The 26270-nt window shown below is 47.5% G+C and overlaps 1 protein-coding gene across 2 annotated transcripts in view; it reads left to right on the plus strand.

Annotated features, from left to right (window-relative positions):
- Nucleotides 1–26270, plus strand: part of WNK3 (WNK lysine deficient protein kinase 3) — a 1041636-nt gene that overhangs the window by 619187 nt on the left and 396179 nt on the right. For both annotated transcript variants that reach the window (XM_085629857.1, XM_085629858.1), the window contains exons 11-12: nucleotides 2057–2118; nucleotides 2955–3099. In XM_085629857.1, coding sequence (XP_085485983.1) covers nucleotides 2057–2118; nucleotides 2955–3099 — 207 coding nt within the window. The remainder of the gene's footprint in view (nucleotides 1–2056; nucleotides 2119–2954; nucleotides 3100–26270) is intronic.

The following is a 26270-nucleotide window of genomic DNA, read 5'->3' on the forward strand; positions in this document are numbered from 1 at the left end:
GTCATTATGTGTGGAGATTTTAATATAAATGAGATGGGGGGGACCCTGGACGGAGACTGGGGATCGGTATGTGGGCCGGAAGAAAAGGACATTTCGAGCAATTTCTAATTTAGCTCGGAACAACTCGCTGGCGGATGTGTGGGCACGATTGAAGCCCGATGATCCAGGCAGCACATTTTTCGGCTCCTCACAGGGAGGTTGCTAGACTAGACTATTTTTTTAAATATCTAATTCATTGGTATCTAGGTGTCGGATTGAGAAGCTTCCCCGCATCATCTCTGACCACAATCCTATAGTGTTAACAGTCGATCTTGTAAGGGGGTGGGAGACCTGAGCGGGTATGGACTTTTGAGAGAGGGCTGCTGAAAGATCCGGGATATGTACAACATATGAAGGAATGGATAGTGGGTTTCTTGGACATTAATAGAAGAAGCACCGGCTCAGGGGTAGTCTGGGATGCATTTAAAGTTGCAAATTAACTCCTAATGTATCACCTTACTGATCACAAGTGTCATCTGCATTTGATGGTGGTACAGGATATCTTCCCTTAGTGGGGTTCGCCCTCAGGAGATTGTTCTGCTGCCTCCAAAAACACTCAATGCCTACTTGCACCTTGGAGTGTCTTCATTGCGGATCAAAAGGAGATGTTCATCTTCATTGGTGCTCAGGCTTTCTTTCTGCATTTCACCCTCTACTGCAAACCCCACAGGTCCTAAAGCAGGTCAGGCAGGACCAGGCTCAGCTCATAGGGAGTTGGCTTCTATCACAGCTGCAGGAGATAGCCCTGCACCGGACCTCCTTAATCTGCACCTCCAAGTGCGGAGATTAAGTTGAATCCACTGAGAGGGTTTATCCTTCATCCGAAGTGGTGGATTTCAATTTTTCTGCGCACTGTTAATCCAGTCTGTTTGTTCTGATGGATACTTCTAATCTCAGATTCCTCACTTTTAGAATATTCCCATTCTCTAGACTGGATCTCTGAATTATTTCAGCAATGCTCCCCATGTGCCGGCTAGATGAGGCGATATGGCTCCTCAGTGACTTCGTACTGTCCCAGAAGTGATAGAGCAGAGCTGTACACAAGTGCCATATCGGCTCCTTTCTTTCCTTGCTCTTCGACATGTATCCAGATCTCTGCTTCCAAATTTGTCAACTGCAAAATTATCCAGACAGTGTGTGAGTAAAGATCCCATGAAAATCGACAGGATTAAAGCTGTTCCATGATTGCAGGAAACAGATGTCTGTTACGGAGACATGCGACCTCTGCCTGTGATACTTGGCCTCCGGTCACGACTTCAAGTTGTGTAATAAGAGATCAACCCCTTTAAATCTCACTTTTTTGTCACTTAAAACTTAGGCCTGAGTTCTGGCCTATGCTATTAAGTGTCCCTTTGGTTTTAGATAGATCTCTTTTGCTGGTCCTCTGCTCAGGTATTCTATAAGTTGGTTGCTATTCTTTCACACGCCTCTGAAGAGGGTGGAAAAAAGTGCAAAACACAGTTATTAGTGGCTTCATGTTGTCATGTGCGTCATATGGGATGAATAGAGCGAAGCCATGGCGGTGCACTTCGTGGGGTCAAGGAGCCCCTGTTGGATAAAAGTGTCCAGACCCAGTCTGGGCCCTGGAGGATATACAAATTGAAGAAATCTGTGGGAAGCTAGAGTATCCACCAGAAAGTTCATTGCTAAAGGTAAGTAACTATTCATTAGGCAATCCCATCATGTTTATTGTGCCGTGTTCATAACAGGTCAGGGGTATGCTAGTTATAGAGTGAACTATTGCACGGTGTGTTCTACAGATGATACAATGCTATTACACTTTGTCAGGCACAACACTGATAAGACCGAAGGTGTGTTCTTCATGAAAGAAGTGCGATTCTTCAACTTGCATTAGAAATATACCATTGGATGAAATTGTATAGCTGCAAAATGGTCATCAGTGCACTCACATTTACAAAACTCTTTTGTGTTGACATTTAGGCCAGGAACAAAGTTCAAGTTGGGAAAATGTACATTTCCCTGTCTTTTAAAAATTTATGTTTTACATCCTCTGCAGGCTATCTCTCAGCCAAGCCTGTCTGAACTGATAACCTTGCAGAAACAGGAGCCCGTGGAAGGGTGAGTATTAATTCAGTGGTGTTGTGGCACAGAGCAAATTTGGGCTTGTGGGTTAGAGATGGAGACAGCTGAAATGGGCTTGTGTGGAAAATATATGCATAGTGGCCATAGGTCGCTTTGGAAGTTGGCTTACCAGTGTAACTGAGTGTTTCATGGGAATTGGCATTCTATGAAGAGTGCTAGCATAAGAGCCGTGTAACCTTTTTGAAGAGACATGGGCTTTGAGTTCTAAAGTTATGAGGTCCTTGCGTTGGTTACCATTCACCGCTAGTGGTGAAAGTCTCCACGCTTGTTTAACATCATTCATAATCCAGCAAAGAAGTGAACATCAACAGTCAACTGCTGTCCGTTCAGCAGCCATCCCTCGAGGCAAAAGGCTGTAGCTCTGTACAAGCCACTGACCATCCAGGCCTAAAGAATATGGGCTCAAACCCTCAATAACCTGCTCAGCTCAGTTCAAGGATGGCTGACTGTGTCTGAAGAGAGAGACAAGTGCCTGGCTAGGATCAATGTTACCTGCCTCCTTTACTTGGATCTCAAACTGCAACCCCTCGGCCTAATTCTTCTTGCATAAAGAATCCTGTTGAAGCAAAGAATCTTGCTAGCATGGTATGTATTTTTCAGGCAGCTTTTGCTTGCTACCTTTCAAGTCTGTTAGTCGGTTTCTTAGACTGTTACATCCCTATGCGCTCTCAAAAGTGAAACTTTTAGCCTAACATCTGTCGTCCTCAGTAAGCGCAGTTTTTTTTCTCGTTTTTTTTCCAACTGTACTTCTTGTCTTTTTAACATAAAATGGTATCAGACCAAATTTGCAGTTTGCGTTTTTCTTTCTTCAGCGGTCCTCAAGACTCCGTGATTTCCATGGAAGGCAATGGCCATGACTCCTTGAGTGGCTATGAAAAGCTGGAAAAATTGAAGCTTAGACGGTCATCATGTGCTCGTCCTGACAAAGGGAGCAGATTCCAGCTGACAGTCTTGCAGGTTTGTGGCCTCTGGGCAACCTTCTTGCTCACTAGCTTTCAGCTATCTAGCTGGCTCCATTCTGATGCCTCTTTCGTTTTAGAGCCACTCTAAAGGCAGTGTCCACACTCCTCCTCTTGATCTGCAAAGTTCAATGTCTGGTGTGAGGGTCTGTGACATGAAATCTCATTCTATTTTTTGGGGGGGGTTAGTGAAAGCAGCAGGTTACGGTTAGTATTTAACCTATAAATGTACCCTCATACTTTGATGTTACTAGGGTTTTAGTATGCAAAGTAGTCCCACACAATAACACAATATACTTGCCACAGAATATTAGCATTGCAGTAAAAGCGCACACAGTTGCGGGAACTCCCTCTGCTCTGACCTTGCCTAGCTAGTGGCCCTTTGCACATAGAATCTATGAAAGAAGTATTTTTTCTGATTTTTCTACATATAGACATGGAGAAAGATTGTTTTTCTATGAATTTTGGTTTTTATTACTGAAATTAAAATCTGGGAGTTTTACTAGTAATGCTTACATTAAGAACATTTATTTTGTACTTTTATCTTTTAATACCAATGCAAAAGTGTAAATATAAAAATAAAGGAATATACAAAAATGTGTTACAGCATTTAGCAGCATTACCTAAAATACCTTTCTCATTTTCTGCTTTAAAATTTGAAAACAAGGAAAAGCTTTAGGAAGCTTGTTTACAGCTGCCATCTTAGGGCTACCCAGAGGCGTTCTCTTTCCCAACATGCCATGCAATGACCACACTGAAGTTTATGTGCGGCTGAACTTTAGTATCATCCTTTGAATAAATGTTAACTAAGCTAATGTCGCAGGAGCAAGATTTTAGAAAAACCCTAGTCTCTTATAAATTCAACAAAAAGGAGAACTGGGAGCTTTTTAAAGTAGGTCCTGCACCATGCTCCTAAAAGTCAGTCAGTTAAGTCGGGATGCAGTTCCTGAGAAGGGGGGATGGGGAGTGCACAGGTCTCTACTGAATGCCCTCACACTCCCCGAAGGATGTCATGCTTCTTCATTGGGCTGTGCTCCTCGTCGGGCCGGCGCTACAATGCCCGACGGGCACCCGCGAAGGTGCGTGTGGGTATGTGGTCAAAGTAGTGAACTGAGAGTGAAGAGTGAGTTAAAATAGGTCTAGTACTGCCCTGTTTTGAACACATTTTTATTCTGGGGGTGAACTAACCTAAATAAAATAAATGGACCCTGTCTGGATGCTATGGTCCTACAGGGTCAAGATAGTGCAAGTGGTCGACATGTTTACTCCAGTATTGGAGCTTTCATAGATTCACATGCCTGAATCATTCCCCGTCGTCGAGACGGGAGTTTCCGGTACATAAAAAAGCATTGCTTAGTAGTATAACAAATTGAAAAAAGGCCTAGGCCCATTTTCCTTTGCAACCCATAACCTTCGTTATGTAAAAAAGGACTAAACTTGTCTCTGAACCAATCAGAGCCTCTCACCCTCTAGAACCCTCCTGAGAGAACCTTCTGGCCCTCAGATTTTCTACCGCACGTTGTGCTAGGGAGTCTCCTTTGAGCTCTGCTCAAATTCTACAGTTTGGTTCTAGATTGAAGAGTTTATTCAACTGATTTTTCATCATCAACTTCTGGAGAATGGCTGACAAGAAGAAGAAGGGTTTATTTAGAGCCTGCGCCACCTGTTCAAAGAAAAGGTTATATACAGACGACCCTCATAGGGATTGCATGTACTGCCTTTACCCACACCATCAGGCAAAGGAGTGTAAGGTATGTCGTACCTTTTCTAATAAAACACTGAGGGATCGTGAAGGTAGACTGCTAATTTGGCTCCAAAAACTTAAGACCAGAAAGGACGTCGTGTCTAGTGACAGTGATGAGGCATCGACAACTTCAAGGAGATCTCAGAAAAGAGGTAGATCTCCTCAGGCTCATACCTCAGGGGAAAGACCTGAGAAGACTCTTAAAAAGATCACGACTGGATCTTCAGAGCGCAGTCCCTCAAAATCTCCTCAAAGTATGGAGAAGGAGAGCAAGGGTCATGCTTCAGGGGTAAAACAGTCTAAGAAGACGAGTTCAGAGCCTTCAAAATCACCCCTTAAAATTAAACATTCAATTAAAAAGCCAGCCTCTACATCTCCTGAAGAGAAATTAGGAAAATCCACGTCGTCGACGGGATCGTCGACTAAGAAAGTAGCGTCGTCTACGAAGAAAAGTGAGGTAAAAATCACTATTAAACCTATACCTTCGTCGACGATAGTGTAGTCAACTGCAGTATCTACGACGAGAGCGTCGACGACGACATCGACGACCACGACTACGTCGTCGACGGGATTGTCGATGACGACAACAGCGACAGTAACGGCAGCGTCGACGGCAGCATCGGCGACTACAGTTTCGTCGGCGATTTCGACGGCAATCTCGTATACGGGCTCGTCGACGAGAGAAAACCCCCCAGAAAAACTGGATTTTACCAGGAAGAGGAGGATTACCCCAGATATTACATCTCCAAGCAAGGTAACACCTCTGGTTCCATCCCACCTCTTAGAGGAAGAAGACTCGCAGGAGGAAGATAATGATGATCCTTTTGGCTACGCCAGTAGCCCCTCACAATTACATGTTAAATGTCAGGAAGATGACTGGGAAGATGACTATGGGGGATTTCAAGACCGTCCCCAGCAACACTACCAGGAAGAAGTGGTGAGCGTTCCATCTTCACTACTGACAGATTTGCAATTTATGTTGGATGACTATAAAAGGAGACATCCTTTACCTCATTCTTCCCAAAGGATACCAGTGCCTACATCACACTCTATTCTGTTTACGCCTGTGCGAAGGCAACAGGTTCCTGAGTCCTTGCCTATATCACCATTACCACACCCGGCTCCAGAGACCTCTGACGATGAGGAACAGGAAGAGAGGGAGATAACGGACCCTAGTAAAGAATGGGATGATTATCTCATTCCGTCCCCTTCATCTCCTTCACCGAGACCTGTCGACTCTCCTCCGGAGGACATCGGGGGGGTTCCATAATCTAATGGAGAGGGCTGCACAGAGATTTGCGCTCAACATGTCATCGGACAAAAAAGAGTGCTTCTTGTATGATTTCAAGGAGCCGTTTCGCAAGACAGTTCGATCTCTCCCGATTGTTAGTCATTTATGGGAAGAAGGTCTCAAGGTCATGGAGACACCGGCAACGGTTACTCCAGTACTCGCCAGACTAGACAAATATAAAGCGCCCTCGGATGCTCCAGTTTGTCTACTAGGCCACCCCAAGCAGGACTCAGTTGTAACCCAGGCGGCTCAGCAAAAATCAAGGAATCCGTCCGCTCCAATTTCAACACCTCCCGACAGAGAGGGTAGGCGTCTGGTCAATGCAGGGAAGAGGTTTTCTTCCATGTCTGCCCTTCTTGTTAAGGCGGCGAATGCCCTGGCCATCCTGGGCAGGTATGATAGGCAAATGTGGTGCGACCTATCGCCTTACATAGACAGCATTCCTGAGGCTGACAGACAGGAAGACAGAAAAATCCTCCAAGAAGGTGAAAGGAGTTCGGCTGAAGTCATAGATTGCGCAATGGACATTGCGACCACGACCTTCAGATCTTTGGGGGGAGCGGCTGTTTTACGCCGACAAGGATGGCTAAGAGCAACAGCGTTTAGGCCCGAAGTCCAGAATAAGATCTTGGACCTTCCCTTCAATGGAGAAGATTTGTTCTGGAAACACATTGACGAGGCCTTGCAGAGTATCAAAAAAGGTACAGAAACAACTAAATCACTGGGAACATTGCAGTATAGGAAAGTTCCTTTTCTTGGCTCAAGGGGTAGTGGCCAATCCTCCTATAGTGGGGGTTACCAACAAGGCCGGTATACTTCTTACTCCACCTCATCTCAGCCATACCGTCAACAGTATTCGCAGCGAGAAACAGGAGGTTACACGAAATCTACTCCTAGAGGTCGATGAGGTCGTCAGGGGAAGGACAACACCCGACGACAATGACAACTTTCTAACTCTGGCTACACCTATTCTTCTTATGTCACATGTTCCCTTGGGTGGAAGGATTTCTTATCTTCAAGATTGGCAGCAAATAACTATGGACCAATGGGTCCTCAACATAATACATTTCGGACATACTCTAAAGCTTCTGCAAACTCCCCCTTGTGCACCACCAAGACACCAAGAGGTCAAATATTTGCATCAGACGCATCGAGAAATTCGGACAATGCTCTGAAAAGGAGCAATAGTACCGGTACCGAATTCCCAGAGAGGAAGGGGATTTTATTCCCGGTTTTTCCTAGTCAAGAAAAACGTTTTCCAATGGCGCCCTATTTTGGACCTCAGATCCCTAAATACTTACCTCAAGGAACAATCCTTCAGAATGATTTCCCTCCAAGATATTCTGCTGCTATTAAACCCAGGAGATAATATGACCAAATTGGACCTACGGGATGCGTACTTTCACATCCCAATCTATCCTTCCCACAGGCAGTACCTTTGTTTCATGGTGGCCGGAGAACACTACCAATTCAGGGTACTGCCTTTTGACCTGAAATCAGCCCCGAGAATTTTTACGAAATGTCTGGCTCCAGTGGCAGCGGTTCTAAGGAAGCAGAAACACCAGGTATTTCCTTACCTCGACGACTGGTTAGTCAAAGCACCATCAGCAGCGTCGGTCCGGTCGTCAACAAGGGCTTGCATGGAACTGTTTGCCAGGTTGAGTCTGACTTTAAACGAAGAGAAGTCCACTCTTCAGCCGACAAGAAATATCACCTTCTTGGGAGCAATTCTGGATACCGAGGTAAACAAAGCGTTCCCCTCCAAGGAAAGACAGCTGGGAATAATATCTCAATCCCAGGTTTTTATAAAAAGAAAGTCTCTTTCAGTACGCAAGTACAAATCATTGCTGGGAACGATGTCATCTTGCATTCCCCTCATACCTTTCTGCAGGCTAAGGATGCGTCCGTTGCAAGAGCAGTTAGATCTTCAATGGCATCAGGCTAAAGGATCCTTCGATGATATACTCAGGGTTACGCCGATCATGATCCACACGGAAACATGGTGGACCCGAAAATGGAACATCTCGCAGGGTCTTTCTTTCCTTACTCAACCAGCCCCACTAGTGGTTACGACAGATGTGTCCTTGGAAGGCTGGGGAGCGTTCCTTCAGGACCTACAAGTCAGCAGTCGCTGGAAGTTGAACGAACAGCAAATGCATATCAACCTCTTGGAGCTCAGAGCTGTCCGCTTAGCATTGTTAGCGTTCCTACCAAGGATTCAAGGATCAGCCGTGTTGATAAGAACAGACAACACAACAGCAATGCACTATTTGAACAAACAGGGAGGAACAAGATCACTCTCCCTGTCTCGAGAAGCCCAGTTGATATGGGAATGGGCTCTACTACACAAAATATCCATTACAGCAGAACATCTTCCAGGGGATCAGAACACCAAGGCGGATACTCTCAGCAGGCTCAAATCCATCTGCCACGAATGGGAGATCGACCAAGGGAGTTTAAACAACATCTTCCAGAAATGGGGAAGACCGACAGTAGACCTCTTCGCAACAAAGGAGAACAAAAAATGCCAGTACTTCGCAAGCTGGCTTCCCCAACGGGGATCTTGGGGGAATGCGTTTTTGATGGCATGGTCAGGCATCTTTGCCTATGCCTTTCCTCCAATTCCCCTCCTGCCGCAGGTTCTTATGAAGATCAAAAAAGAACCATGCAGGATAATCCTGATAGCTCCATGGTGGCCCAGGCAGCATTGGTTCGCGGAGCTTCTACTACTGTCGGAGGAATGCCCGATTTGCCTCCAGCCGATACCGTCACTTCTGACGATGTTCCAGGGGGGAAGTACTTCATTCGGATCCGAAATCACTGCACTTAGCAGCCTGGCTCCTGAATACTGTGAATTTCAACATCTGAACATCCAAATGGAGTGCAGGGACATTCTATCTAGAGCCAGGGCGGATAGTACAAACAAAACATACCCGATGAAGTGGGAGAGATTCTGTTTATGGTGCAAAAGATCTAACATTCATCCTCTGGACTCGGCAGCTCACGAGATTATTCCATATATCTTGCTTTTGGCAAAGTCCGGTTTGGCTCATGCATCGATAAAGGTACACCTAGCCGCAATATCACGCTACAGAAGGACTGCCTCTGGTCCATCTTTGTGGTCCGCTAGAGTCATCAAACAATTAATGAAGGGATTGTTCCTGGTTTTCCCTCCAATAAAACCTCCACCACCTCTCTGGCAATTGAACATTGTTCTTTCCCAGTTAATGAAACAGCCCTTCGAGCCAATACACAGGGCAGGTCTGAAATTCCTGTTTTGGAAAGTTGCGCTTCTCATTGCGCTCACTTCAGCCAGGAGAGTGGGGGAAATTCAGGCTCTCACGGTCCAGGAGCCTTTCTTACAATTCAAGGAAGATAGAATGATACTCTGGACTAATCCAAAATTCATTTCAAAGGTACCAACTGATTTTCATTTAAATGAGCCACTAATTCTCAAACTATTTTTTCCTCAACCAACAACAGCAGCGGAAAGAGCTCTCCACTCGCTGGATGTCCAACGTGGTCTAAAGTTCTATTTACAAAAAACTAAGCCTTTCCGCAAGTCTTCACAACTTTTTGTTGCCTTCAGCGCACCCAGGAAGGGTTTCCCTTTGTCAAAAAGGGGAATTGCTGATGGATTTCCAGTGCGATACAGTATTGTCAGGCAGCTGGGTGACCTCTGAATGCACGAGTCCGTGCCCATTCGACAAGAGCAGTGTCCACCTCTACTGCTTTATTTGCGGGAGTGCCGATCCAGGATCTCTGCAGGGTGGCGACCTGAACAAGTACGCACACCTTCAAAAGGCATTACTGCTTGGATGCAGCCACAGGAAGAGATGTGGCGGTGGGAGAAGCGAGGCTGAGGAACCTTATCCAGTAACGGTGAGCCTTCACCACCATCCCTCCTTCCTTTATTTTTTTTTTTAAAATCTTTTTTATTGGCATTTAGTAAGCAAACACATAAGCAATTATTGCATCTTTTCTACAGTGTGTAACGACATTTGGTGATGTGCGTCACTGGACATCAATATATTTTTAATCCATCAGTGAGGCATCAAAATCTACTTTCAGTTTGGTACTTTAAGCTTAGGTTACTTATGATGCAGGCTTTACCCACAAGTAATACATCTAGTATACATGCGCATGGTGCGGCTTTGGTTATGCTTAAACAGTCAATGCAATGCAGATAGATTGGTTAAGCTGTTCATGTGACAAAATTTTTTGTACTTGGGGTGTTGAACTTGGAGTAGGGTTGGAATGCTCACGCAGGTTGGGGTATGTAGAATGCTGCCTTTATGCCTCAGAGGGCGCCCCTTAGTGATGTCATTGCCATAAGGTTATGATGCGCGAGAGCATCAAAGCAGGAATGTTTAGTTTGTGGTACATGGTCTGTTGCAGAAACGTGATCTATGAGTGAGGGTCGTGTGCGCAGTGTTGGCTGTGTAGATCAGGTGTCTGAAGGGACTGATTGGCAGTTCTGCAGATTGCTGTAGCGTTGCCAGGATCGCATCCCAATTTTCAGCTATAGGTACTTTCCTGAGACCCACTATTTCTTCCCGCTTGATCACTATGCCTTCTGCTCTGGCCCACGCAATGGTGGAGCGTTTCCAAGCCTGCGGTTGTGGGGAATCTGGCGCTTTCCATCTTTTTGTGATTAGTCGTTTGGCCGTGGCCATGCCCAAATCTAAAAACTGGGAGGTGACCTTAGTATTGCGCGTCCTACGAAAGACATGTAGCAGATATGTTTGCCACTCAAAGGGTAGTTCTCTTTCCGTACAGGCACGGAGTGTATCTGCCACTTCTCTCCAGTAGGTGCTAAGGTTGGGACAGCCCCAGAGCATATGCACTAGGTCTGCATCAAGAGTCGCGCAGCGGGGACAGGCAGAGTCAGCTCGATGGAAATATCTATTAATGTTAGCTGGCGTTAAGTATGCAGGTTGCGTAATGAAGTATTGTATTTGCCTAAGTCGCATGTTTCGTGGGATATGAGTCGGGCTGGCCAATATCTGTGCCCAGGCTTTGTCTGAGAGTTGGTGTCCCAGGTCATGCTCCCACTTGCATCGGAGGGGAGCTAGGCTGATTGCCGCATGATGACGTAGTGAAGCAGCAAACCAACGTATCAGGTGTCTGCCTCGTCCCATGACATGGAAGTATTGGATAGTGAGGTGCATTTGTGGTTCAGTGCCTAGTTCTCCCCACTTCTCTGTAAGGGTGGCCACCAGTGAGCAATGCAGGAGGAATTGTCCTGTGGGGAGGTCCTCGTTCGCTGCTAGTGTCGCATAAGGAATCAGTGAGCCCTCGTGATAGAGATCACCCAAGGTCTGTATCCCAGCTTCGTGTCAATGATGCAGGTCAGCGGCTGTGCACACCGTCTGTCCTCTAGGGGTGCCTTCCAAAGGGAGGGCAGGGGCGTAGTGTGTGGCATGTCTTGTTAGGTAGAGGCTTCGCCGATAACACCTATAGGCCACATTCAAATATAAGGGTTCCGGGGGGCGTGTGTGTGTACCAGGGTGAAAGAGCGTGAGGATCTGTAGTAGAGTGTATGGTGGACGGGTGGATGCAGTGTCACTGCGGTGTCTGTCTGCAAACCATCTGGCGATTCACTGGAGTTGAGCCGCAAGGTAGTAGTGTTCAAAGCAGGGAGCTGCTAGACCCCCCCTGGTCTGTGGGCAAATATAATTTTTTGATCGCTACCCTGTGCCGGCTGGTGCCCCAGATAAAGTCCCTGATTGTCTGTTCCAGTTGGGTAAAGAAGGAGGCTGGTACATAGTTAGGTAGGTTGACAAAGTAGTACAGGAGTCTTGGTAAGGACACCATTTTCACCAGCGCCACCCTGCCTGTGACTGCCAGTGGAAGTGTGCACCAGAATCGCATCTGAGAGCGAATGTCTGTTAGTGCTCTGCCTAGGTTGCCGTCAAATAGGTCTTGCGGTTGCCGATAGACTCGTATTCCTAAGTATCGAAACGTGTCTGCGCTCCATTGCACTCGCACCCCGTTGAGTACAAATCCTGGATCGGAGACTTCGGCTCCAAAGGCATATAGTTTGGATTTAGTGGCATTAACCTTTAGCCCGGATACTGTTGCGAATTCCCCCAGCACATGAGCCAGACCCTCCGGGATCCGACTGATGTCCCTACAGTATATCAACAGATCGTCGGCGTATAACGACACTGTGTGCACGTCGTCGCCTTGTGGGATGCCATCTTGTAGTTGGGTTCTCAAGGACTCCGCAAGCGGCTCCATCGCCAGCGCGAAGAGAAGAGGGGACAATGGACAGCCTTGCTTGTGCCCCGTTGCACTGGGATGGCCTCAGAAATGTAGGAGCCCACCCTCACTCTCATCGCAGGGTTCGTGTAAAGTAGCTGGGTCAGCTGTAGAAACGTGGGGCCTAGCTGGTACCGCTCAAGGGTTGCAAACATGTAGTCCCACTCGAGGGAGTCGAAAGCCTTTTCAAGGTCCAGTACAAGGCAGCCAGCCCGCCCGCGGCCATTCGCGTGTGGAGTAGGTCGCGACCCGAAAGAAGCGGCGTAGGTTAAGTGAGGTGCTACGGGACGGTACAAAACCGTTCTGATCCGCGTGCACCAAAGAGGGGACTGCTTGCGCAAGTCTGTCTGCTAGAATTTTAGCCAGTATTTTGTAATCGGAGTTGAGAATGGCGAGGGGTCTGTACGAGTCCATGTCGGTGTGGTCTCTGTCAGGTTTAGGCAACAAGATGAGGTGTGCCTCACAAAGTGAGGGGGGAAGATGCCCCGTATCTACAGAGGCTGCAAAAAGAGCATGCAAGCGCGACACTAATGTTACTTGATACGCTTTATAATATTCCGCCGGGAAGCCATCAGGTCCCGGGATTTTGCCTGTTGCCAGTGATGAGATTGCCTCTCTGATTTCCTCTAAGGATATCCTAGCATCTAGGAGCTCTATATGTTCTGGTGATATCTCGGGCAGCCGTATCCGGACGAGGAAGGATAAGGGGGCATATGTGTCTTGAATCTTGTGGGACTGATATAGTTGCTTATAGTGTCGTGTCAGAGCTGTGTGGATTTCACGCTGTGTATGCACTAATAGGCCAGTATCGGCCCGTAGGGCGCTTATTGGCGCGTGGGTATGTTCTTGTCTGATGAGCCAGGCTAAGAGTTATGGCAGCGGAGTCGCTGCAGCAGGTCAGAGTGTTGTGCGCGTAATGACTCTAATCGATGGTGGTCTCCACCCCCCTCCTCGCTGTGCGCCTCATATCGTAGTAGTTGTGTTTCTATTTTAGTTAGGTCATGTTGCAGGGTCTTGCGTATGTTCCAGGTCGTACCCAGACAGTGTCCACGCACTGACCTTGAAGGCCTCCCACTCCACTAACTCGTCCCCAGTGGTATCCTCATTGAGTTCAAAGTAATCCAGAATGGCCGTGCCCAACGACGAGTGAAAGGGCCGGTCCTCGAGTGCCGCCATTTGCAATCTCTAGATGGGGGCGGGAGGGCGCCCAGATTCCCAGTTAAGCTGTAAGAGTTGGGGGTTGTGATCGGAGTGTGTGCGGCCTAAGTACTCGATATGGTGTATCAGTGGGAGCAGTGTTGGAGACCCCACAATCCTATCTAATCGCACGTGCAACTTGTGTACCGCCGAGTAATACGAGTAGATCCGGGTATCAGGGTTAGTGGCACGCCATATGTCTATTAGGGTCCAGTACGCCAGCCAGTCTGCAAGGGCACGTATATTGGACGCTGCGGAGGTCTTGGTGAGTGGCGGAAATGATCTATCCAATTCGACATCTAACACGGAGTTAAAGTCTACACCCGACGAGCCAAGGAACCCCATTTCAGTTGGCAAGTTTCCCTGTGAGGGTGTCTAAAAAGGCAGGCTGGTTGACATTGGGGCCATAGATAGAACCCAGGAGAATCGGCTGACCGTTGAGTCTCCCGCTAAAAAATGCGTTCGAGGCATGTGGGCTGCTGAATTCATATCTGTGCATATCTGTGCATAGATCGCCGCCTAGTGTTGGGTCCGGATGATTGCACATTGTTGTCCTGGAAGAGTCTTCGAAGTATCACGAGATAGGTGACTCCTCCCCTGGACCACAGTGCACATGGGCATCCTCTCCATCCTTAGATTGTTTTTTTCCGCCATTGGGTTCGGATGTGCTTATCTTAGCTCAAGTTAGGAAAATTCAGTTTAAGGCCAAAAGGCCTTTAGTTATCGTCGGTACTGTTCCCGTTCGGTATCGACTAGTTTCTTTAGTGCTTTAGCACCTTCTTCAAGCTTTTCGGATCCGCTTGGTCCGAACATCGAACTTCGATCGACGATGGAATCGAGGACTCCCTTCAAAAGGTGTCCTTTATGCCACGCGAAATACCCACACATCGACGTCCACCCGGTATGCAACAAATGTCTCTCATAGGATCACGATGAGTCGAAATGTATGACCTGTGCCCGATTCCGCTCAAAGAAGTCTCTCCGGAATCGACGGGCAGCAAGATTGGAGGCGCAGCAATCGGCGCCTGCCCCAGCCAACATCTTTAGCACCGAAGACGAGGACGCCGAGAGCGTGGAAGACGTAGACTCCAGCCCCGCTTCAGAACACGATTCCCAATCGGAAGACGACGATGAAGTGATCTTTCAGGGAGAAGAAGTCGTCGAAGAGGTAGGAGACTACGATGAGGCCCTTGGGCCGAGGAAGATAGCTCCAGCGAAGAGCTAGGGCAACCCGTCGATACGGAGGCCGAAAAAATACGTCGTCATACGGCTCAGGTCGAGGGATCGCCTTCGGGCCTTACCCAAGATCAATCTCACGGTTCTTCGGCCCCGCCTCCAGGCCCGGCCTCGAACATTTCGCAGGAGCCATTATTGTCGAAGACGACTGGATTCCCTTCAGCGAAACCATCCATCGCACCAGTTCCATCGAAACCGAAAGTGAAACTGGTTGTGATCGGCTCGAAGCCCTCCACCCCTTCGACGCCGGCAAAGGTCATCGGCTCCGACCGCGCAAAAAGGGATTTCGGTGCCGAGCTCACTACAGCGGATACGGGTGCCGAGCCGAAGAAGAAGGCCCTCGGTCCCCACAAGGCACCTCGGCCTCTGGCACCGAAGACATCGGCCCAAACCACCGAAGTCAAGGTGGCCACCCCGTCTGCGTCAACTTCTTAAGACGGCGGCGCCTGCCAAGTCATCGACTCCGACGAGCGTCGATACCTCCCTTCGGCTCGATGACCCCATGACTGCAAAGAAGTCGGATGCCGCTTCGACGCCTACCTCCAAGGTGCCGATCGGTTCCAAGGAGCCATCTGCGTTCACCGTGCAACAGGTCTCTGCATCGTTGCAACGCATCAGAGAACAGGCAGCCCTCCACTCTACGTCGGGTCCCGACACGCACAAGGCTTCGAAAGCACCCTCGGAGCCAGCCAACATCACGTTTGGGTTGCCGCCGCCCACGGCGCCGAAACTGTTCGAGATTCGGACACGTGTCCGCCAAACACAGTCCCCATCCACTGGACAAACAGTTTTCGAGCCTTCACAGCCACAATTTATCGACGCCAACACTGGTAGGTTGATGCTCCGCAAGCGGAAAATCACGCCAGAGGGGATTGGACTCCTACAAAATTCCTCTCAAACACAAATTGCCGGCAGGGTCCGAGCCAGTGCTTCATGAACACTTTCAACCCTTCCATCAGGATCCACCGTCCTTTTCTCCTACGCCTTCAGAGGCAGACGCAGGAGAGGACTATGTAGGGGATGACACCACCTACCCTGGGGATATCGATCCTGATGATCACTTGTAAGACCCAGATCAGACATGGGATGACCACACAGACCAGGGTACCGCACCAGATACCCATGACACGCAGCTTTATAACATAAAGACATCTCCCACAGAGGACACTGCTGCCTTTAATGCCCTCATAGAACGGGCTGCTGCTAATCATGGAGTAGAACTCCATTCTGACACTGTCGAAGAAGACTTCTTGGTGGACACTTTCGCCTCTTCCGAAAAAACTGTCAAGACTCTGCCCATGTTAAAAGGAGTTCTCAAACCTGCAAAAGACATTTTTAAAGAAACAACCAGGGCACGGGTGCTAAACCCCAGGATCGAAAAGAAATACAAGCCTGCACCCGGAGACCCTATGTACATTAGGGGTCAGTTACCTTTGGACTCCATGGTTGTTGCTAATGCTCGCAAAAGAGCCCACTCACAAACAACGGGTGATGCTCCTCCCCCACACAAGGAGTCCAAAGTGCTGGAGACATCAGGCAAACGGATTGCAGCGCAAGCAGCAAATATCTGGCGCATTGCCAACACACAGGCACTCCTGGCCCGTTATGATAGGTCCCACTACGACACACTAGAATCACTACTCCAACATTTGCCAGATGAATTTAAAGAGGCAGCGGAGCTCCTTATCTGAGAGGGACAACTCCTTACCAATGCATCCATCAAGTGCGCACTGGACGCAGCCGACACTGCGGCGAGGGCAATCAACACAAGCGTCATGTTGAGGAGGCACGCATGGTTGAGAATCTCAGGCTTCAAGCCTGAGATTCAGAACAATATCTTAAATCAACCGGTCAACCCAGACTATTTCTTTGGCCCTGAAGTTGACACTACCCTCGAGAAAATTAAAAAAGACACTGACACTGCGAAATCAATGGGGGCTCTGCAGACGCAGCAGTTTCGTAGTGGCTCCTTTCGTCGCCCCGGGAATAGAGGAACAGCTAGAGGTCAGGGATCACAGCAGCAGTACACTAAAGGGGGCACACAAAGTACCTATGATAAAACCACCAGAGGTGGATATCTTGGATCCAGCACCAAAGGCAGAGGACGTGGTTACGGCAACACCAGGTCCTCCCCCCAAAAACAAACAGTGACGCCCTCTCCCTGCCCCCCGACCACATAACACCTGTTGGGGGGAGACTCCAACAGTTCCTGTCAGCATGGAAAACCATCACCACAGACAGGTGGGTCAGGGACATTATCCAGCACGGTTACTGTCTCGAATTAACGTCCACTCCACCCAACATACCGCCAAAGCACCGTCCTATGTTCGTAGAGCACTTGGCATTATTGCAGCAGGAAGTGCTAAGTATGCTGCAAAAAGGTGCAATAGAGGTCGTGCCCGTCAACCAACAGGGGACAGGGGTGTACTCTCTGTACTTCTTAATCCCAAAAAAGGACGGGTCGCTCAGACCTATACTAGACCTGAGACCCCTCAACCACTACATTGTTTCAGAGCATTTCCATATGCTCACCCTACAGCAGGTTCTCCCGCTACTCAGTCAGGGAGACTTCCTAGCCACACTGGACCTAAAAGATGCGTATTTCCACATACCCATACACCCATCACACAGGAAATATCTCAGGTTTACTATTCAGGGGCATCACTATCAGTTCAAAGTTCTCCCCTTTGGAGTAACAACAGCACCCAGGGTCTTTACCAAGTGCCTAGCAACAGTGGCTGCACATCTACAGAGACAACACATTCACGTCTTCCCTTACCTGGACGACTGGCTTGTTCAGGCAAAGTCAGCCCAGCAATGTGCCAGCCACATGTCCCTCACCATTCACCTTCTTCACAGTCTGGGATTCTCACTAAATTACCCAAAATCACATCTCCAACCCGCACACGTACGACAGTACCTAGGCGCGACCATAAACACTCTGGCAGCCACAGCTCAGCCAAATTTAGCGAGGATCAACAGCATGCAACTGCTGATCTCCAAATTCAAACCTCAACACTCCCTTCCTGCGCGAGTGTTCATGCAGTTGATAGGCATGATGGCCTCCTGCATTTTCATAGTCCCACACGCGAGACTACATATGCGCCCGCTTCAGGAGTGCTTAGCACGTCAATGGAATCAGGCTCACGGACATTTAAAAGACCTAGTGTTGGTGAGCGGTCGGGCATACAACTCTGCATTGGTGGAATCCACAAAACCTTTGCAAGGGCCGACCGTTCCAAGAGCCTGTTCCACAAACAATACTGACGGCGGACGCCTCTCTCCAGGGTTGGGGAGCTCATGTACTCACTTACACAGTGCAGGGACTATGGACGACGCAACAAAAGAAGATGCACATCAACGTTCTGGAACTGATGGCAATCTTCCTAGCCATGAAGGCATTCAAAGTACACTTGTGCAACAAAGTCGTGTTGATCCGGACGGACAACATGACTGCCATGTACTACATACAGAAGCAGGGAGGAACACACTCTCCACAGTTGTCTCATCTGGCTCAGAGCATGTGGAAGTGGGCCATTCAGAGGAACATATTCCTCATGGCGGAACACCTCCCGGGCAAGGACAACCAGATGGCGGATCTGCTCAGCAGACACAGCCACCAGGTGCACGAGTTGGAGCTACATCCGTCAGTACTCCAGCCGTACTTCCAACAGTGGGGTCAGCCAGAGATAGACCTATTCGCCACAGAAATCGCAGTTCCACATGAATCGAACTATTGAACTGCCTGTTTTCTTTCAAAATCCACAGAATGTCGCAGAGAGAATGCTCCATACACTAGATGTAAAGAGGGCCCTCATGTACTATATAGACAGAACTAAGGACTTTAGGAAAACAAAACAACTTTTCGTTGCCTTTTCTCCACAACACAAGGGCAACGCCATTTCCAAAGCAGGTATAGCCAGATGGATCGTTAAATGTATTCAAATTTGCTATCAAAAAGCTAAACGCACATTAACGATTCCCCCACGAGCCCACTCAACACGAAAGTTAGGGGCGTCCATGGCTTTCCTAGGAAACATTCCTTTACAGGAAATATGTACAGCAGCCACATAGTCCACTATACATACATTTACCAAACACTACTGTGTAGATGTACACTCAAAACAGCAGGCAGCTGTAGGACAGGCTGTTCTCAAAACTCTTTTTCAGACTGCTGCAGCTGGCACGGGTAGCCGCCGCTAATGGAGGTACTGCTATGTATTCTATGCACAGATATGAATTCAGCAGCCCACATGCCTCGAACTGAATATGCTACTTACCAGTATGCATCTGTTCTTGGCATGTAGGGCTGCTGACATTCATATTGCCCACCCTCCTCCCCGGCGCCTGTAGCGGCTGCAGCACTCAGAATTACTGTATAGCATGGTCATCACTTACTGTATCTACTCCATCACTGCCACAATGGCGAAAAACAATCTAAGGATGGAGAGGATGCCCATGCGCACTGTGGTCCAGGGGAGGAGTCACCTATCTCGTGATACTTCGAAGACTCTTCCAGGACAACAATGTGCAATCATCCGGACCCAACACTAGGCGGCGATCTATGCACAGATATGCACAGATATGAATGTCAGCAGCCCTACATGCCAAGAACAGATGCATACTGGTAAGTAGCATATTCAATATCTGCCCTCCGGATTAACTAGCGTCTGTTCACCCACAAATGGGACTCCAATTCTCACCCAGATAAGTACACCCCGCGCATGGGTCGAGTAGATTGTGCCGTATACCTGACCTCTCCAACTACCTCGCAGCCGCCCCAGCTCTGTGGGACATGTGTGTCTCTTGGAGGAACGCAATGTCCACAGCTCTGCGCTGTAAATAAGCGTAAATGGAATATCTGCGTGTGGGGGTGTGTATACCGCGCACATTCCATGTAATTATATTAACTTGTACCATGATATAATTGTTTGGCAGACAAGACTGAGCAGGAGGGGCAGGACATATTGGTGTGTGTGGCGTGTCCGCTTATTCCAACCCAGCAACATTAAAAACAGGGGGGAAGATGGAAAACAAGCTAACTTGCGCTGAACTGTGGGGGCAAGCACTGAAGTGATGCTCGTCCAAACTGTGAGGCCCAACCAGGGGCTAAAGAAAGAGAGGAAAAACGCAATGGTCAAGTGACGTCTCGTGTGGGTATTCGTGGCATTCATATGATGTGTGTTGTTTCCCCTTGGTGTCAGAGTGTATCCCAGTATACCCCGTGCCAATGTGTGATGCTGTGCAGTGTGAGCAGAGCTCACAACGCGTCGTCCGAACTGCAGAGGTAGCCGCTCGCTGCGATGTGCACAGGGCGCGTGACGGCCCCCACTGCATGTAGGGGGTAAGTGACCAACTAGTGTGTCAAGCATAGAACAATACAGTGCTGGCGCTGCAGATACTTGCGGTTAATGTGTCCAAGCTGCAAGTATACATTAAGTCATATAATTTTGTCTGCCGTTTGTGGGGTGACCTCTGGCATTGGACAGTCTTCGGATCCGTCCAGCCTGGATGACGTGGAGTCGCCAGTGTCGGAGAGCCTCGACGGACTGTGACGACAAGCAGGGCTGGAGCTTGCTGGTCCCAGCAACGCCGCCATGTGGATTGCCTCCTGTTGCTCAACCTGTCTCTGCGCCATGTTGGGGGAGGTGGAGGCTGCCATGACTCCCATACCATCCCTCCTTCCTTTATTATCTACGTTTGCACATTTTATTGTTGTTTATTGTATTGGATGCAATTTTGCAAAGTATTTTTGATATGTGTGTTTTGGTTTAGAAATACCGTTTTTATCGCACTATATATGTTTCCTTGTATCAGGCTCTGGGTAACAACAAAAATGTGCATTTATCTACTGCTCGCTATTCTGATTCAGGCATGTGAATCTATGAAAGCTCCAATACTGGAGTAAGAAAACAAGTTACTTACCTGTAACTGTAGTTCTCCAGTATTGGAGCTTTCATAGATTCACATGCAACCCACCCTCCTCCCCTGAGAGGCTCACCTCGGATTTAGCACACAGTGTGTTATGGCACAAGTGCACGAAAATCTGAGGGGCAGAAGATTCTCTCAGGAGGGTTCTAGAGGGTGAGAGGTTCTGATTGGTTCTGAGACAAGTTTAGTCCTTTTTTACATAACGAAGGTTATGGGTTGCAAAGGAAAATGGGCCTAGGCCTTTTTTAGTTTGTTATACTACTAAGCAATGCTTTTTTATGTATCAGAGACTCCCGTCTCGACGACGGGGAATGATTCAGGCATGTGAATCTATGAAAGCTTCAATACTGGAGAACTACAGTTACAGGTAAGTAACTGACTACAGTTACAGGTAAGTAACTTGTTTTCTTCTCGCCTACAGCCCCTAACCGGTCAATCGGCGATTCTTCAGGACCGGTGAATATTTAAGAAGGAAAAGGTATTCCTAACTCCAACACTACCGCAAGGCTGATGCCGATTATTGTTTTTTTTACCAGCGTTGCTCTTGAAGTTCCAGAGTTGGGACCTGGATTGGTGAGACCTGAAAAGGTGGTAAATACAGTAATTAAAAACAACTCTTGTAGTTTGAGTCCTAGATTGCAGTATAGTTGTGAAGTACGGTGTTCCCATGCTCAACTAGATGTCACCAGTGGTCAACAGTGGGAGTGCAAGATCGGTGAAGTGAATTTTAAAAAAAGACAGTAGGGTACTTGCTAAACAGTGGGTTATTTAATTAATTTAAACAGGGAAAATCATATGCAGCATGGATAAATATGTAGACTATTGTTGGAGTATGATTGGAGTCTGTAAAAGGACGGTGCAACGTAGTCGATAACTGGCGTGCTGATAACCAAACATAGTGACATAAAACACATCAAGCTTGAGCTTTTTTGCACAACCTGACTCACCCCTGAAAATGAGGTCCGTTGCTGACGGGTTTTGCCAAACGAGCACTTTGTTGCTCAATTCTGTTAGGAGTAAAATAAACACAGGCAGGAGGCCACACAGATGTAGAAACGTAAGTGAGCCATTCTTACCAGCTATTATATCGTTGTGTGACTATAAGGTCAAGTGAATCACTAACTGAAAAACGGTGGGTTGCTTACAACTTTGAGGAAACAGGAGTCTCTATATAATTTCCCGCAAATAAGGTAATTTCCTGAAGAGCAGCAGAGCAGGTCACCAGAATCCAGTAAAAGAAAGAGGTCCTAATACACACCCAGATTAGTAGGAGTCGTAACTCGGCCTTTTTCACAATGGAGGCTCTATGCTATATGCAGAGGTAGAGATATTGTTGGTAGAGAGAGGAGGCCTGTTAACAGCCCCCTAACTACAAGAAGCCAAAATGTCTGCGAGTCCTTGCTTTCACAGGACTCCCTAATCAGGGCCTATCTACCTATATCCCACTCCCTTTTGGCCCTCTTTTGAGCTGACTTGTACCTTCTCCTCAGATCCCTCACTTGAATCAGATTGTTCTCTCTGATTTCCGTGGCTAGTTGTTGTCTGGTGACTCTACATTCCTTATTGTACTACGTCTACTGCGGTCTTCTGTTCAGGGCAGATTTAGATTGGCGCTACGGTTCTTGGAAGAGCTTGGCTAACTGGTCAAAGAGTTGAGTGTGGCAATCCCTAATCGTGTCCAGTCCTCCTGGATAATCAGTCAAACTTTGGAGCTCAGCTGTGAATGTCAACAGGTTCTGTTTGATGAATTTCAGCTTGTCTTTATTCATAGCCACCTGGGGCCACTTAAGGCGACGGTTGTCATAAGGAGGCAGTATCTCCTTTGAGGACAGGACTTGGCTTGAAGAACTGGGTGGACCCACCTAGAGTGACCTCAACATGAGTTGTAAGGGATTATGGTCGCTATCTACAGTAGAACCCACACTCATGTCGAACACTCTGTCCTCAAAGGATACATTGTACTGAATCATTCGACATATGATTACTACAAGAAATAAGGAGTACTATCCCTGTTTATGTGCCTGGCTATGTAACATTCTACCACCCAGCAATCTCCAATAAGCCTGGACGTCCTGTAGGGGGCCTGATAATCTGGATCAAGATTGCACTCTAGTGTACAGCAAGTGAGCCGCGTTCAGATAGCTTGGACATTCTAGCTATGTAAATTAAAGGCCCAAATGGAACCTTGCTTGACATCTACAATGTCTACACTAGAGGAATGAAGGCGGAAAAGAGTTCAGATACGATAGATGAGCCAGAGGCTCTCCTTTGTGGCTGGCGTCTTTAATGTCACCTTTGAGCCCCTGGATAGTGAGGATACCTGGGCGCTAACGAGGGGGACAAGTTGTGGCATGTCCCCCTCCTCAACCTCCCCTCTATAAAAATACTGACCCAAGTAGCACTTCAACTAAAAGCACTTTCCTTGGAGTTTGGCTTCAGGGCAGCAAATGGTCGCACTGCTTCTGATCTAAGGGTGGGTAATACTTTTAACAAGACAAACAACTAAGTTGTATCGACTATATTTTGTTGGACCTCAGGCTGTGGTCTAGAGTGTTCGACATGTGTGGTTCTACTGTAGATAGCGACCATAATCCCTTACAACTCTTGTTGATAAGGGATTATGGGAGGGTCAATTTCGATCTTACCCCAGCCATATTCCATGATACCACATTGATCTTACTACATACTTCCTGACTACTAATGGAGTTTAATTGTGGTATAACAAGGGAATTCCCTGTGTTCGCAGATAGCTGTGCATGGGTAAGCAAGCATTCCTTCAGAGAAGTTCAGAGAGTTGATCATCATAAGCAAGGAATAGAAGAGCAAACCCTACTTTTGAAAAGGTAGGGTGGTTTCCAAATGAAGCCTGTCCCATCTGGGCATCTGTTCTCGAGTCTGAATCAAGTTAATGATGTCCGGTAGATTTCTGTAAAGACTTCCAGGTGTCTTCCTTTAAAATCTCCACATTGTGAATATTCCCTAATAAAGCAGCAGTAGCCGCTTTACTTGTAGTAAAGGGAACGTGTAGAATAAGATGCAAGAGGTTTATGTCCATTTGGTGAGCTACTGTTTTGAAGTGGCCAGCCTTATGCGTAAGGGACAATGTTGACAAATAAATGTTTACATTTCCATATATCTTTTGTTTTGTCCAAATAAAATGTAAGCACTCTCCTCCTATGTAATGTATGGAGAACTCTTTGACCTGGGTAAGTAGCGTTCTGAAAGAAAGTACATTGGTTTACGTGAAAATCTGATATCACCTTAAGGAGAAAACTGATGCATCCGCATGATCACTTTGTTCTTATGGAACACTGTGTAGAGTTTAATGGGAGCACAGTGCCTAAATTTCGCTGACGCTGCTTGTAGATGTAGCTACAAGAAAAGCTGTTTTCTACATTAGGGGTTTGTAAATGGCTCAACAGAAGCTGCAGGACCCTCTAAACAATGTTTAATTCCCACAGAGAAGGCAGTCTCGCGATAAGGGGATAACTTTAATTCTTTCATCCAGTCCTTAACATCTGTGATTTTGAAAAAAGAGGTTTGTTAAGGACATTTTCTTTAGTCAGTAGTAGCTGCCACTTGCATCTTAATATAAGAGACATTGAAAGTCTGGCCAAAATAGGAATATTTTGTAATGCTTCTTTTTTGACGGATAAGATTTTAGTTCTTTCTGATGCATACTTCTAACTACAGATTTCTCACCTTGTGAATAGCCCCTGGTGCCACACTGAATCCAGAGAACTTCAGCAGCGATTCCGCATTTGATCCTGTATTATCGGAGCTCATACATAGCCGCCACCTCTGCGCAGTGACGTCAGTTGTTTTCTTTATGGACCTTCCAACTCACACTGGGGCTTGTTCCCTCGAATTGTTAAATCTTCACCAACTTTCTCCGTCTAATTTTTTCCAGAGCGCAAAGAACATTTCTCTTGATACTACAGGGTTTAAACCATGTAAGGATTGCCACAAGCAAGTGTCGGTGAACGACCCTCATGAGGTCAGTCTCCAGTGTCTGGACTCCTCACATGATTTGATGTTGTGCGACAAGTGCGCAAAGATGAATCCAAAGGCCATACGTGATTGCGAAGCCAAGTTATATGTCGCAGAACACCACCCAAAAGGAAGGCCCAATACCGCTTTAACTACAGGACGCGTTCTCAAGGCCGATCCAGTGAATGACCTCCTTTGAGGTCCAACTCATCAGGTTAGTTAAGAGAAAAAGCACAAGAAATCCATACATGGCTCCCATTCATCCAACTGGCTTTTCGATACCCTACCGGATCTTTCTGGAGTGTCTACTGGCCTTAAGCATGGGGCGAAGGGGGCGATACAGTCAGGTTACTGCCGACGGATCCGTCTCAAATACAGTCTGTGCTCCTTGACCCTGCTTCAGTGTCAGTCCCAATTCTGCAACTTTTTGCCTAATGCTCCACATGACGTCAAGACCAATGCTGGAACCCTTTGCGTCGATGACGGCACTGATGCTGGAGGGGGAGCCAATAGACCTTTTGGACTCTGAAGTAAATCGAACATGACCTCCACTGAAGTTGCACCTCTCACGCCCCAAGGGTCACTCTGATTCAGAGACGCTTCTGCTCCATTATGATCTGCTTGACCCCAATAGTGAAGAAAGTCATGGTTATGAAAATGGGCTTGATCTCTCAACTGACACTGCCCTACAGTCCCTAAACCAGGTCCAGCCATTGACGAGTCTGAATCCTTTGTGATAGTTATTAGGAGGGCAGCAGAGGTTCTTGATTTACAACTTCCCATCATTGAGGTTCAAACTAAGGTCTAACAGAGGTCCTACAACCTGTACAGGAAACACTGGAGCCTCTCCTGCATTTAATGTGGCCTTGACGCACTGCCGGGTACCTGTTCAAAACCTGGATCTTGCCCATCAGTGAACCGCTAAATAGTGAGGAGAAACATACCTACTCCAGGAGAGCTTACCTTTCTCTTCCAGCACCGTATGCCAGAAAGCCTGGTAGTGCAGGGGTCTTTGAGTAGGGTGAGCCCAAATATCCACCCTGTTGGATAGACTCAAATGAATGGAAACAATCACAACATTTGTGTTGTACTCTATTAACCTTGCCCTCCGTTCAGTGAACTTGAGTTGCCGACTGGGTAGATACCTGCATGCGTTCTGGGGCATTTTGGGGGATGTCTTGCCAGCTGTTAGAGAACGCCTCAGAACCAACCTTCAGTGTGTTTTTCAGGATGGTCAGTGAGCTTGAAAGTAGGTAATTCGCTTAGGCCTGGATACCACCAATTGCTTCGGTAGGGAAGGTGAGACAAGTGTGGTCCTTTGGCACCATGCTTGGATCCATTGAATGTGATTTTCTAGTAACCTAGCACAGCCCTTGATGGACATGCCATTTGATGTCTCACGTCTCTTTGAAGGCAAGGCAAACTACTCTTTGGTGCACTTCAAGAACAGCAAAGCAACAGCACACTCCCTTGGGCTATTCCTGCCTGTACTGTAGTTTCACCAAGTTTTGAGTCT

The sequence above is a fragment of the Triturus cristatus genome, chromosome 10 (assembly GCF_964204655.1).
Source record: "Triturus cristatus chromosome 10, aTriCri1.1, whole genome shotgun sequence".
Lineage (NCBI taxonomy): Eukaryota > Metazoa > Chordata > Amphibia > Caudata > Salamandridae > Triturus > Triturus cristatus.